The 13321-nt window shown below is 38.6% G+C and overlaps 1 protein-coding gene across 8 annotated transcripts in view; it reads left to right on the top strand.

The window, feature by feature from the left end:
* The window catches only part of larp1 (La ribonucleoprotein 1, translational regulator), a 49216-nt gene that overhangs the window by 11317 nt on the left and 24578 nt on the right, over positions 1–13321 (top strand). For 7 of the 8 annotated variants that reach the window (XM_025910914.1, XM_005456148.4, XM_025910913.1 and 4 more), the window contains exons 2-3: positions 10348–10412; positions 12088–12153. In XM_025910914.1, the coding sequence (XP_025766699.1) occupies positions 10348–10412; positions 12088–12153 (131 nt within the window). Of the gene's footprint in view, positions 1–5449; positions 5682–10347; positions 10413–12087; positions 12154–13321 lie in introns of those variants that run through there. The other variant, XM_019363681.2, reaches the window with a different exon arrangement.

Genomic DNA, 13321 nt, shown 5'->3' with positions numbered 1-13321 from the left:
TTGTGTTGGCCTATTACCAGTGCTGAGAAAATGTCTAATCCGGTGTAGGAGTTTAAAGAAATGTCTGTAAACGCTGATTTTTGTTGAATTATGACTTTCCCAGTATCTGGCACGCAGACACAGGAACAATTATCTGTAACGCTTCCTAGAAGTCTTAAAAAGGTTCCCGGAGGCTGAAAGTACCCCGGTGTTACCTGACTCTGAAGACTCACCTTTCAACTCATTGTCTGTTTTATTTTATTTATTTTTAAAGCATTTAAAAATGTAACAGTTGGTGACTCTTCTGTAACATGCATGAGAATTAGCTCACTTAACTATCCATCAACATGGAGCAGTCTTTTTGTTTATTTGTTTGTTTGTTTTATTTGTAAATGGAAGTGCTGTGCGGTTTCTAAAACATATACCCCAGATAGATGCTCCTCAGTGGGGTAAAAACATGTCCTAAAAGCAGAAACTTTAGAGTAGAAGCACAGCAAAGAAAAACTTGACCTACTGGCTAGAGTTTTCATCAGGTTAACACTCAAACTGTGAAGCTTAAAAGGGGAAAAAGGTGTGCCACAGGCTGTGCTTTCTTTGATCAGCTGATGCGCAGCTTAAGCTACATATAATTTAGTCATGTGTACACTTTAAACAAAATATGGACACACCTTATAGTCAAATTCAGTTAGTTTTAGTTCACGACTGGCTTTCAGTTATTTGGATTTACTTTAACACTTGTTTGTGTGCGAGTGCGGTGTTGTTGATTTGTTGTGCATTTAGATTGTATTTAAGTGGCTTTGCCTCAGTTCATATACAGCTGATGTTGAGGATCAGCAAACAGCATGCAAATGGTGAAGTTGTTTGTATTATTTTGATTTACTTTTAAAGAAAAATGAGCTCACTGATTAATTCTTCTCTCTGTGGATGTTTTAGTCGTCCAGCGTTTTATTCTTCTTGTTGCTTCTTTGGGGAGAGATGGGGAGAGACATTTCCCTCTCCCCCATTTACATCTTCACTCATTCTTTCTCTGTAGGTTTCTGTTATTTAGCCATTTCTCTTTGTAACACATAGTCATACCTACACCCATCAGTTTGAGAGTATTCAGTAACACAGTTGTCAGAGCTTTATTACAGTTGGCCCCATAAAACTTAAAATACAACCAGCCTGTACTCATACCTGCAGAGAGCGTTTTTAAGGTGCCAAAAGTCAAAAACACTTAAAACTCATGAAGCAAAGCTCAGGAGTGAAGGTTTGTTATCACAGGTGGAAACTTTTCTGATGTGGTGTAGTAAACTATTGTGAAATGGGCTACATTAAAGAGATTAAAATCTACAATTTGGCTTATGAGAGCATTTTAAATAGGTGTTACAGTAGTTGTGTAATAATTCTGAAATAAAGTCCATAGTCTCACATTGCAATTTAGTTTCTGTGTTGTAACCATCCCACCATTACCAACCTAATGCCCTCATTATGTACTAATGGGGGTGTCAATAGGACATTTTGGAGAAGAGACGCAAAAGTTCAGAGTTAGCTAAACACACACAAACGAGCATTATGACGCAAACGGGACGGAGAAAACTGAAGGGTTGTATCATCAGTTTCAGCTAAATGCTCAAACTGATGCTTGCTATGCTAGAGTCACACTAGTGAAATTAGAAGTGACCAGCTGTGCAACCGCTCCCATTCAGGTGCCGTCTTCAAGGTGACTTTTGTGTGATAAGACGCTGTCCAGCTGCTATTGTGTCAGAACAATAGTGAACAAAACCACAAACACTATCCAGTATCAATAATAATTCTTGTGGGAAAATATTTTTGCAGTTATGTCCCTATTTCAAAGCCCTGAACACAAGGCCACATATCACACTTTCTTTTTTTCCCCTTTTGGGCAGAAGCAGTGAAATTTGTGATGGATTTCTGTAGTTTAAATGGATTCCCCTTAATACAGTTAACAATACAATTTTAGCTTCTAAAGTGACATTACAACTATAAAAGTATCAAGAAATAATTGTTAATGAGGGAAATGTTGCATTTGTTTGGACTGTTGGGCTGAAGCAATAAATAAGTAGAGAGGTTAAGGTAATGGCTATACCACGGAGTCTTGTTGCAATAATCAGTCACTGCTTGCATTACTTAAATGCCCTGGAAGGCAGTTAGATACACAAAGAGCATCTTATATGAACCCACTGACGATGTGACTGCCTGAGGAGCATCAGCTTATAGTTTGCCTAACATCTTGGCCCAGCGAGGCTCTCCTCTGACCTTAAACTATCATCTGCAATCATCATGTGACGTGCACTGAACACTGAGCAGCCCTGTAAGTAATGCCTACATGTCTGTCGAGGAGGATTCGTAGCATGCGGCTCAGATGATCATGAGGTGGTGGTTTAGCTCAACAGCTTGCTTTTTACTACTGAACAACACTTGATTGTCCACTTTTTGCAGAGTTTGGTGGACTATGAAATGTAATTACTAGTGGGATACAGTTTCAGGAACTAGTCTGGTTCATTGCTGCTGTTGGGTTCCCAGAAGTGGTCGAAGCGATATTAAAAAAAGAAGAAAAAACGCTGTTTGCTGTAATTGTATGAACTTACCAATGACTGGAATTATAAATAACAATCAAGTGTAATTTATTTGCTCTTAAATTGCAAACACTCTTTACCCTGAAATAGGAAGGGCCGATTTGTCTTTGGTCACCACAGAAGCAACTCATCTTTACATAAACAATTAATTCATAAAGATTTCATGAGTATCTTATGGTTGCTCACAGAGGTTTATTTACAACTTCTTATCTGAACTGGTGACGTCTCCGGGACGTTAGTTGCGCAGTCCATATTTTAAGAGGGAGACGATGTGCAGGAGTACGTGCACAAACAGTTGCACCTGGTAGTTATTAACAAAAGGGGGGAAAAATTGGAAACATCAACCAAACAATGTGACTCTAAAATAAAACTAAACACAATGCACACTCACAGGAAGATGCCACGGTTTCTTTCTAATCCCATTGCTTTTGCATTACCAGCCTCATTTACCTGGGCACTACCACTTGCACTGGTAAGGGAGGGGTAATCGAAACATAAGTAACTTGATAGACATGCTGTTAATGGTAAACCTGGCTCCTGATGTCACAAATCTTTTTTTTTTTTTTTTTTTTTTTTTTAAAGATTAGTACCTATAATAGATACTGTATCCATACGGTCAAAGAAAATCACACTTCTTTTTTTTTTTTCTCACTTACCGCTTCTGTTCTGCACTTACTCGCTCACTGATGTAATGGTCATGCAAATCTATCTTTAATAATCTTAATACCACCGAACAGCTGATTTCCCAGAAAAGCAAATGAATCAGAGAAGCAGTACAGAGTATAGCAGAAATGGGCAAGGCATCACCCCTTTCACAGAGGACTGTAATTTTTTACAGAGAACATAATTTCCTTAGGGATTAATAAAGTATTCTGACTTTTGATTTTAAATGCACTTTTTTTTTGCCAAACTGAAACAGCTCCTCTAGAGTTCTGATTGTCGGAGGCCACGTCAGAGTGCTCTGTCATGATGACGAGGTAGAAAGACTCGAGGAAAGTTGAGTGTTTCCTCTGTTGTCCCACTTCCTGTGATTAGGCACAAAATGAACAATCATGCAGCACAGGGAGCAGTGAGAAATTTTTGTAACTACTATTGTTCATACACTAAGCAGATAAGAGAGGGCTAAATGCTTGAGGAATTAACACGGATTCCTTGACTAAATAAGTGCAAAGTTGTTACGCTGGCCAGTGTTTCAACATGGGTCTGCTGACAGGAGAGCAGGAGTTTCAGTTATGCATTAACCCGACCCAAATGTGGCTGGAGTTTAAGTGGGTGGGTGGAAATCTAAGGTGTTTGCAGATGCATACCTGTGTTCAGGAGGATATGTTCAGTCCTGTTTGGTAGTTGAGACTTGGTCACAGAACAATGTGACACGGGCAAATGATCCATGTGTCTTTGGTTCTTTACTTATAAGGCCAGTTAAAGCTATTTTTGGTGCCGAGCATACCATGAACAAACTATCCAGCTGAGGAGAGCCATTTGCTCTTCCTAGCTATTAGGAGAGTACAAATTTTAATTTTAGAGTTGCAGGATTTTTATTGGAGTAAAATAAGTTTGATGTCAGGCTTTTTTGCGCAGTTGCTTGTCTCATAACTTTCTGTGGGATCTTCTGTGGAGACGTTTATTCTTTAGCTGAAGAGGCAGGGGTAATGGTTCACACTTTGTCCACTTTTGGCTGCACACTTCTATTTTCCTATGAAGGTCAGGAACAAGGATGTGCAAATCTAGGTCAAAGTAAACCAAAGTTTTCTTCCATTAAAAGTCTTCTACTTTTAGTGATTTTTGCAGGTTTAAATTTTATTATAACAAAACAGATTTCAGGGATTTTTTTTTTTTTTACTTGACTTCACTTGTGTCTCAAATTGTATCTGTTGGAATTTTCCTAATTTTGGTGATAAAATGACTACAGGCCAGGATGATTGAAAAGTCCGGTCATGAGGCCGCCTAACACTGGAGGGTTCCAGCTTAAAATAGCAAACCAGGTTAGCGCAGAATCAGGTTCCTGTTTGGAGCAATCCTTCGGTTTCCACCTGCCATTAGTGAGTTTTATCAGACTGGCACATTCATGTGACATTATCAGCCACGATTAGTGTAAGCGGCCAGCTGCTGACGCAACTTTATGCCTGCTAAGTGTGGGATGTTGCGTTCGCCACCTGAAACGTCACCAGGTTATAAGAAGCTTTTGTTTAAGGGTAAAAAGCTGCCAGTTTCACAAAGCAAACTTTTAGCTGTTTAATTATTTCACACAGCTTCTTTATGAAAGACTGCATTGATGAAAACAAAGTAGTAGCCTGGGCGATAGACCTGAAGTCCTCTGATTGGAGCTAATGAGAGGCTGACTAAAAAACTGCGCTGTCTGTATCTGCAACAAATCCTTCGTTATTAGAGAAGATCAGCAAAATTTGTTGCTCATAAAATTGTTCTTTTAAAGGAAGGATGTTTAAAACATCAAAACAAAATACACACACTTTCCACCTCAGTTTCTAAATGAGTTATTCAGTTACACTGTGATTCTCCTGCCTGGTTGATGTTGAAAGAAAATGTGGTTTTTGAATGTTCTTCATACTGTTTTATCTAAATGGGCACTGCACAAATGTATTAGCGATCAGAAAGACACCACACCCTCGCCCTGTTTGTTAGCTCATGTTGCGTCCCATCTTTGATCCCTCCAAGAAATCATTTTTTATTTGCTGCGTAACTTCTGTTGAGTAATCCCCGGGGGATGCAAAGCTCCTAAATGGGCTAACATGAAGCAAAAGTTAAAGCCTGTAGTGTCAGGAAGCTCAAATTAAACCACTGTTGCACCATCTCCTAAATTCATGGCTCAAAGTTAAACAAACAGTCTAAGTTTGAAGTCCAGGAATCATGTAAATGAAGTGAGGGGATACTACGGGACAGTAAAGAGACATGAGGTTCAGCTCGCAGTCCTCCATTTGATTAAAAACTGATTTGAAGGTTAACTCTCATTATTAAGCTTGTGTGTAAGGATATTTGTGGCTCCACATGAGCTGAAGAGTGATGTTGAAAAAGGAAAACCTCTGCCTCCTCCTCGTCTGCTTAATGTGCCCATCTTGAGGTCTTTAGCATTGAATTGCTAACCAAACTGGTCAACTTGCATCATGGGTAATGTACTCACATTTCTATATAGAAATTTTGAATTCAGTGGCTAATTTAATATAATTCCATGTGATTAGCTGGCAAAGCATTTGCTGTGGCTTTCAGTGTTTTCCTCGTCCTCAGTTGTACTTAAAATGCCTCAGAATCGGCTTATGACGGCGTTCCCAGCCTGGGAAAAAGAAAACTGCACAACAGCAAGCATTGAGATGAGAGAATACAATCGGAAAGCCAAACTATAGGAGAACCAGTTAAATTCTCGATGTTCTTTCTTTTGATGTTTAAGGAGCAGTTTAATTTTCTCTAAGTTTTGTCTTCATTTACTACCTGTAGTGGATTTAAGGAAAAAATTCTCTACAGTCATGCTGTCTGTAAACGCGACTGTTGGCATTTTTCATGGCTTTAAGACTAACTTATATTATACTGTAGACTCTTGTTTTTGCAATAATCTCACTCATCCTTCCCCCGTACACTTTTACTGCACTTCTTAATAGAGCTGAATAATAAAAGGCTGTAAATTTGGATCCATTTAGAGTTCATTCAGTGTTCTTTAAGTACATGATGGGCTTTTTTTAATCTCAGTTTGCCTCTGAATTGGCTTCTTACACTGTCATGACACACAATTCTTTTAATATTTTAATTATTATTATTTTTTAAGTTTTCAGTTTACTGACTTAGCCTTGATAAAACAGTTGAAACTCTTCTGCTGGTAAATTTCCACCCAGGGAACAACTGTAGGTTCTTGGCCAGTTTCTACTAGAGATGGACCGATCCGATATTACGTATCGGTATCGGTCCGATACTGACGTAAATTACTGGATTGGATATCGGAGAGAAATAAAAAATGTAATCCGATCCATTAAATATCAAAAAAGCACCTCACAAAACTTGCGACACGGCGTAACTCGGCTCATAACCGTAGCACGTCGGAGCAGTGTGCGTCACATGATAGAGCGGCTGTGTGTATTTGTAGCCTCGCTAGCAATCCAGCATTTCATCTCCGAGGAAGTTATCCCAGAGAGAAGTAAAGCAAGTGTGTAAGTTCATCTCTGAATGTTTGTAAAGCGTACCCACGTTAAGCTTAACAACCGATATATGGAGCGACTGCCTCTCTCTCCCTCTCATGATTGAAGTAGCAGCAGGAAACTGATCAATGATCAGCTGATCGGCTTTTCTGTCGCGAGTCCGTCTCTTTTTTTATTGCCCACTTTGCACCAGAAAGAGGAAACCAGCGGCTGAACAACAGCAGCACGTTTAACCTTGATAAGCTGTCGTTAGAATTTATTTAATATTACTTTCTAGACCAGGATCCTTTTCTACGTAGCTGACGGCTGGTAACTGTGCAGGGGCGGGTCTAGCAAAGTTTAGCCAGGGGGGCCGATAGGGCATTAACAGGGAAAAGGGGGCACAAAGACATACTTTTCTTTCTTATTCTCATTTAAAATGTCTAGCTTTTAATAAATAATTATCTGAATCTTACACCCAAAGTTTTAATCTGATGTAAAATGTATAGAAGTCCATTACTGTATATAGTAACTATTAAGTCTAATATACCCTAGTAAGCTATGGTACTTTTTCCTTTGGGAAGGTACCATCTGTGCAATCTGCAATTCTGTAGAAGAAAGATGTTGAATCTATTTAATTATTCTTGAAAAATAATTTATTTCTGTGCAATTTTTTTTTTTTTTTTTTTTTTTTTTTTTTTTTTTTTTTTTTTTACACTGCATCAAATTAAAGTTGATTATGTCGATTAAGCATCATGAGGTGGAGGGTGGGGGGTGGTTCCCTATTTTTTTTTTCTTTTTTTTTTCTTTTTGGGGGGGGGGCTGGGAGTTTGCAACCCTATTAGTTAGGTTGCTTAATATTTCTGCTAAGTACTCTTTAAAATACCAGAATAGGGAGGATTAAGTTTATTAGATTGATCAGTGTTGCTGAACTATGAAATATTTTGGGTGCAGTGTATTTTTTACATACAGGTATAACAGAATAGCTTTAGTGTTGTTGTTTATTTAAACTTGAGTATGAACTTATACAAAATGCAGCTTTTAAAGATATTAAAAAACAGTTTTATTGATTAAAAAACACTATCGGATTCATATCGGTATCGGCAGATATCCAAATTTATGATATCAGTATCGGACATAAAAAAAGTGGTATCGTGCCATCTCTAGTTTCTACCCAGCAGTTGTAGGTTTCTCACCCAGCCCGACCTTTTGTTAATCATAGTGTCGTTCTGTTTCTAACACATGCAAATGCTCTGACCTGTGAAGTGGTCCGTGATTAAGAATGGATTTGATTTGGGTATCTTTCTGCCGCTTGTCTAAGCACCAGTTAGATTTTAAGTACTTTTAACTGAGGCTACATCGTCAGAACAGTTGATGCCAGACCTACTGCCTGCTCTCAGATGTCTCATTTGCCAGTTGGCCGTCTATCAGTTTTCAGCTGCAGTGTGATGAACCAAAAAGAGAAAACAAGAGGTTTGTTCTTTATATTTTCTTATCAGTTTCTCACTAAATGAACAAAGCTAAAACAAAATGGAAAATCGGTGGTTGATATTGGATGTTGGTTAGTTAATTGCAAACATCAGTATTGAAAACCGATGCCAACTTTGACCATGTCCTAAGCTAACTATTTGTTTTATTTTAAAACACTGTAGTGTTTAACCTTGAGAGATTATTAGATCATTGAGAGATAGTTGGAGACGAGGAGTATGGTAAGTCCCTTTGGAGTTGGAGTCAGGAGACGCCATTGAAGGTGCCTGTACAGCAGCTGCTTTACAGCAGCTAAACATGTTGCACTGGTTAAGGTTTTAATCTCATTGTTTCCTGTTGTTTCTAGTTTTAAATGTTCATTCATGCACTGTGACTGCAGACTTTTTAGACACCAGCAGCTTTGTCATTACTGAAGGTCGTTGGGAATTTGAAAAATGGCAATGATGAAATTGGCGTCAGCAAAACTGTTTGCCTGGGTCTTTATAATTTTGTGCCATTTTCATACAGATTCCCAAGTATTGTGTGGTTTTTTTTTTTTTCCCCTTCCTAAATGGCAGGATTAGATGCTTTTTTTTAAAAGTTGGAAACAGTTTCTTTTGTTTCCTTTTACCTGAACGGTGAAAAGGCAAGATTTGAACGATGGGTGTTATGTGGACGTGCGATTCAGAACGTGTATGCATTGAAAAGTGAAATAGAAGTAGGTTTTCTGGGCCTAGAAATTCCTGTTTGGCTGTACTGTCCTCCAAACCTGAAATATCTTGCTGTCATTAACATGTACACGCATAGACGTCTCTACTGAAACTCCGGCACGCTGCTTTGGCGATGTATCTGCCAGAGGATTTTTATTCCCCCTCTCTCTTTCTTCCCGGTGATTGTCCTTAAGGCGCTTAGTAAGATTTATACTTTGGTGTGAACTGCTGCCTGGGAGCCTCGCTGGTTGCCTCGCTCGTATCACTGTGGCTGGTGACAGTGCAGCTAGAGATGGAAAGGAGGAAACGTCTCTGATTTCAGGGCATGAGCCAGACAATGAGGTGGTGAACGTGACTATCGTTTTCATTGGGGGGGGGAAACTACAGCAATACCAGACTCACGTCTTTAAAGGCTGAAGTAACCTGCACGTTTTCTTCAGAACTGGTTTAAGGTAACAAGTTTGTGTCTATCTTTCCGAAGTTCTTTGTTCTTTTTTATTTTATGGCTTTTGTTGTAATTGTAGCTGGATTGCAGCAATAATTTGTTACTAATGTATTTAACCCTTTATGTTGTTTAAATTCTATATCTACTAATTTACATTCATGTAAGGGATGGTGGTGTGTGCTGCTGTTGAGCTGGTCGTGTTGTATGGAGATCACCTGCTGTTTTATGTATTTATTTTAAGGAATAATTCAGATCCTGCTGTGATATGTTTTATTTTATTGTTCTGAGGAAGAGCCAACAAAATACAAAACACACTGGCTGTCAGGCCTCAGTTGAGTAATATATATTTTTTTATATATATGTATTGAATCCTTTATTTGTTGGTTTGTTCACTCAATATGCTAAATGCTCAGTTTTTAAAAGAAAAATATAAAACATTTGTTGTTTTTTTTTATACTTTAACTTAACATAACCTCAAGCTCTTGAAAATCTTTTCACTTTCATTGGCAAAAATCTTATCACTATCAATTATAAATTCATCATACTTTCATGGCTTAAAATTTATCTATCACACTTCTCCTGATGAGTTTCTGACATCCCTACACATGTTGTTCAACACACTTTTTGAATTTGTATTCTCCTGTTGTGCTTATTCGAGTGATTGTGTTGTGTGGGTTTGTTGCAGTGAATGTAGCTCGATGCAACAGAGTCAGAAAAGAGTGTCGGATTGTAGTTTAGTTTATCTGAAAACAGACACCACAGCAGTTTATTAAAGGGGAAATAAGACACATAAAGCCAGATTATTCACCAAGAGCCTGCCTGCTGCTCATAGATAAGACAAGTAATGAGAATGTAAATTGAACTGTTTGAAAGACAAGCGAGTACCTGTGGGAGAAAGAAGCAAGTTTGTCTTATGTGGGGTTTTTTTTTTTCCTCCCTACAAGACTCTACATTTTTAATCACATGCATATAAATGTTTGTGCCTCTATCTTCCTCTGTTCATGTATGCAGACCAAGTTGTAATGTCAGTCATCTTTGTGTCCCCACAGAGTCCACCGGCCCTGCCAAGGTGGTGAGAGCAGGCAACCCACCTAAAGCCAGGCGTGGCGGCAAGGTAATAATTTGCATGCATATGTCTATGTGTTGAATGTTAAGCAGCGGACGGTTTTTATAATATTCACAAGCTCCAACGGTATTATGTTGGCTTGATTTGGCTTTTAACGTCTCTAAGGAAAATTCAGTGCTTTTAAAATCCAGATTGTTTTGGCAAGAATTTGTCCAAAGGGAAATTAGCTTACTTGATGGGAAAAATTAGACCCCCCCCCCCAATTTTTGTCTGTCATTGTTTAATAATTCCCAGCCAAGAAATGATTATTGTCTATAACTTATACCAGATAACAGATTTTTGTTATGGTGCATTTAAAAACAAAAATGATTTCTTAAAATTTAGGTGAAGTGGCTTTTTATTTCTGTTGTAGTATCAGGCTTTCTGCTTTGGTGTCAAAACGTCAGCAGTAGCAGGGGACTAGTCTGGGTGCCACTCCTGCCTGCCAAGAAGACCAAAACGAGGCTAGAGTTCACACGGGCTCAGCAAAACTGGAAATTAGAAGATTGAATAAACAAAATCTGTGTTCTGAGTCTGTTTCTGCTGTGAAATTTGGATGGTAGGATCAGAAACTGGCATTAATGACATTAAAGTGTGGATCCAATTGTCTCAGCTGCTGCTGGTGGTCTAAAAGTGTGTGGGGGTAATTTCTTGGCACACTTTGGTCCCCTTTAGTTTCAACTGGGCATCGTTTTAAATACTGCAGCTTGCTCGAGTAAAGCTATTCCATTATGATCAGTCTTCATGCCACAAAGTTTTCTCTAACTGGTTTCTTGAACATGATTATGAGCTCACAGCCTCCACAGTACCCAGATCTCAACCCAATAGTGCAAATTTGATGTGGAGGTACTGGATATTTGTATCATGGATGTGCAGCTGACAAATCTGCAGCAACCTTATGATGATATTTTGTCAATATGCACTAAAATCACCCAAGAAATGTTTCCATCAACTTAGTAAATCTATGCCGTGAAGGATTAACACAGTTCTGATGGAAAAAAGGGGCGGTCCTACCTGGTATTAGAAAAATGTATCTAATGAAATATTTGCTGAGTGTAAATTGAGAAGACAACCTTTATTTTTTTTTTGACATGAGCTGAAGGAAAGTTGTTTTTTTTCCCCCCATGTGACAGCTCAAGCGCAGGTATTTCTTTAATGCCTCGAGAAATGTGCAGTCACCTCCTCTCACATGCTGGAATGCAGATGTGCTCGCAGTGAACCAATGGCATGCGAGATGAAGCCTTTCATTCAGAACTCCCCACCCCTTTTGTCTGACGCTGTAGTACTCTACAGTTGGTTGTTTGTAGCCACACCTTGACCATAAACTTTTTATGGCTGGTTTGGAGTTAACCACCCAGTCCCAGGAACAAAAGACAGAAACTGGCAATCAGCCGGCAACACATTGCTGAAGATAAACAGTAAAAAGCTGTAAAAACACTCATGTAAAGTGTTTTTTAACCAGATTATACTTGAGCGTAACGTGTAAGGACTACAGCGGGTACTGCCTGTTCAGACATGATCAGTTTTTGGACTGCGTTTTAACCTGAACGGTGTTTATCTTTTTTCCTTTTTCTCTATTTCTTGAAGAAATTGACATTTTTAAACAGAAAAGAAGCAATCGGATGGTTTTTTTTTCCCCTCTTGAATTTCTTTGTAATTTCTTTGTTTTTTTTTTTGTCCTCAGGTTGGAGACTTCGGAGACACGAACAGCTGGCCAACTCCAGGGGAGATTGCAACTAAAGACATGCAGGTAGGTTGTTGTTGTTGTTATTACTGCGTGTTGTATTTTTGTAGCCTTGTAGATGTAGAAGATACACTGGAGAGATTAAGCTCTGTTTCAGCTGACTACATTGTTTGATATTTGAGTAGAAGCAGCGACATCCATACGTGTGCAACAGGTTTTTTTATGCTATGAGACATATCTGATTTGCATTTTTTTTTTTTTTTTTTTTTTTCTTTTGCTCTCAGCTGGTGCATTAGGTTTCAGCTGTAGACGGATATGATATGTCATTTCATTGTGGTCAGAACTTTTTCTTTTTAGAATTGGTTCTTTCAACCCATTCCTGCAGAGCACATCTGTCTTGTAGAGAAAAGCATTAGCAGAAAGGTTTTTGAAAATTTGTGTTCAGGAGTTGTTTTAGAAAAATATGGACCAAAATTGTAGAAAATTTCTGCAGGGTAAAGGGTCACAAAATCTGAGGTAGAGCATGTAGAGAGTTCATGCTGTGCCTCAGGGAAAAGTGGTAGAGAGTGATGTTTTTTTGGATTGTTCTGCAACGAATGTATGAACTGGAGCCTTTATAAGTTTAAGCGAGCTGTGGTGTTACGGGGTCTGAAGTTAATCCTTTTTATAATAATGGGAAGAAGGTGAAGACTGGAGGGAACACAAGCGTTGCAACAGTTTAGAGTTGGAAGCAGATTTCAGTAACTTTTAAGTTAAAAATATTCACCAAGCAAAATGAGGAGCCGAGCCTGCTACACTTTGCTGTAGTGGGTGTTTGCAGCTTTCTTCAATGGGTATTTTAGTGGCTGTAATTACACGCCAGCTAAACAGCACATCCAGACAGAGCAGTCTGCTTCTGTTGGCCCTGACTTTGTGTCCCCAGGATTGATTGTTTCTTTTAAGGTGTGGGTTAGCCAAGATTTGCCACCATGTCTCCATCTGTGGAGACGAAGCAAAGATGGCTGACCACAAAATGAGCAGCTGCCAAAAATTTTTACGCTTAAGGATTAGTATCTTGTTTTTTTTCTTTTTCAAAAAAAGGAAATTGTGACGGTATCTAAGGCCTGAGTCATTATAAACTCAGTGAGTTTTAAATGACGTTGCATGTTTTATTGTGATTAAAATGTTAGCTATTTCTAGGAGTAAGCTGTTCTGAGTCTTCAAGCTGCATGTTTGGTTACTTAAGTACCCTAAA

Source organism: Oreochromis niloticus, linkage group LG10 (assembly GCF_001858045.2).
Source record: "Oreochromis niloticus isolate F11D_XX linkage group LG10, O_niloticus_UMD_NMBU, whole genome shotgun sequence".
In the NCBI taxonomy this organism is placed as follows: domain Eukaryota; kingdom Metazoa; phylum Chordata; class Actinopteri; order Cichliformes; family Cichlidae; genus Oreochromis; species Oreochromis niloticus.
The sequence above is the reverse complement of the archived record's forward strand: the minus strand, read 5'-3'. Positions and strand labels throughout refer to the sequence as shown.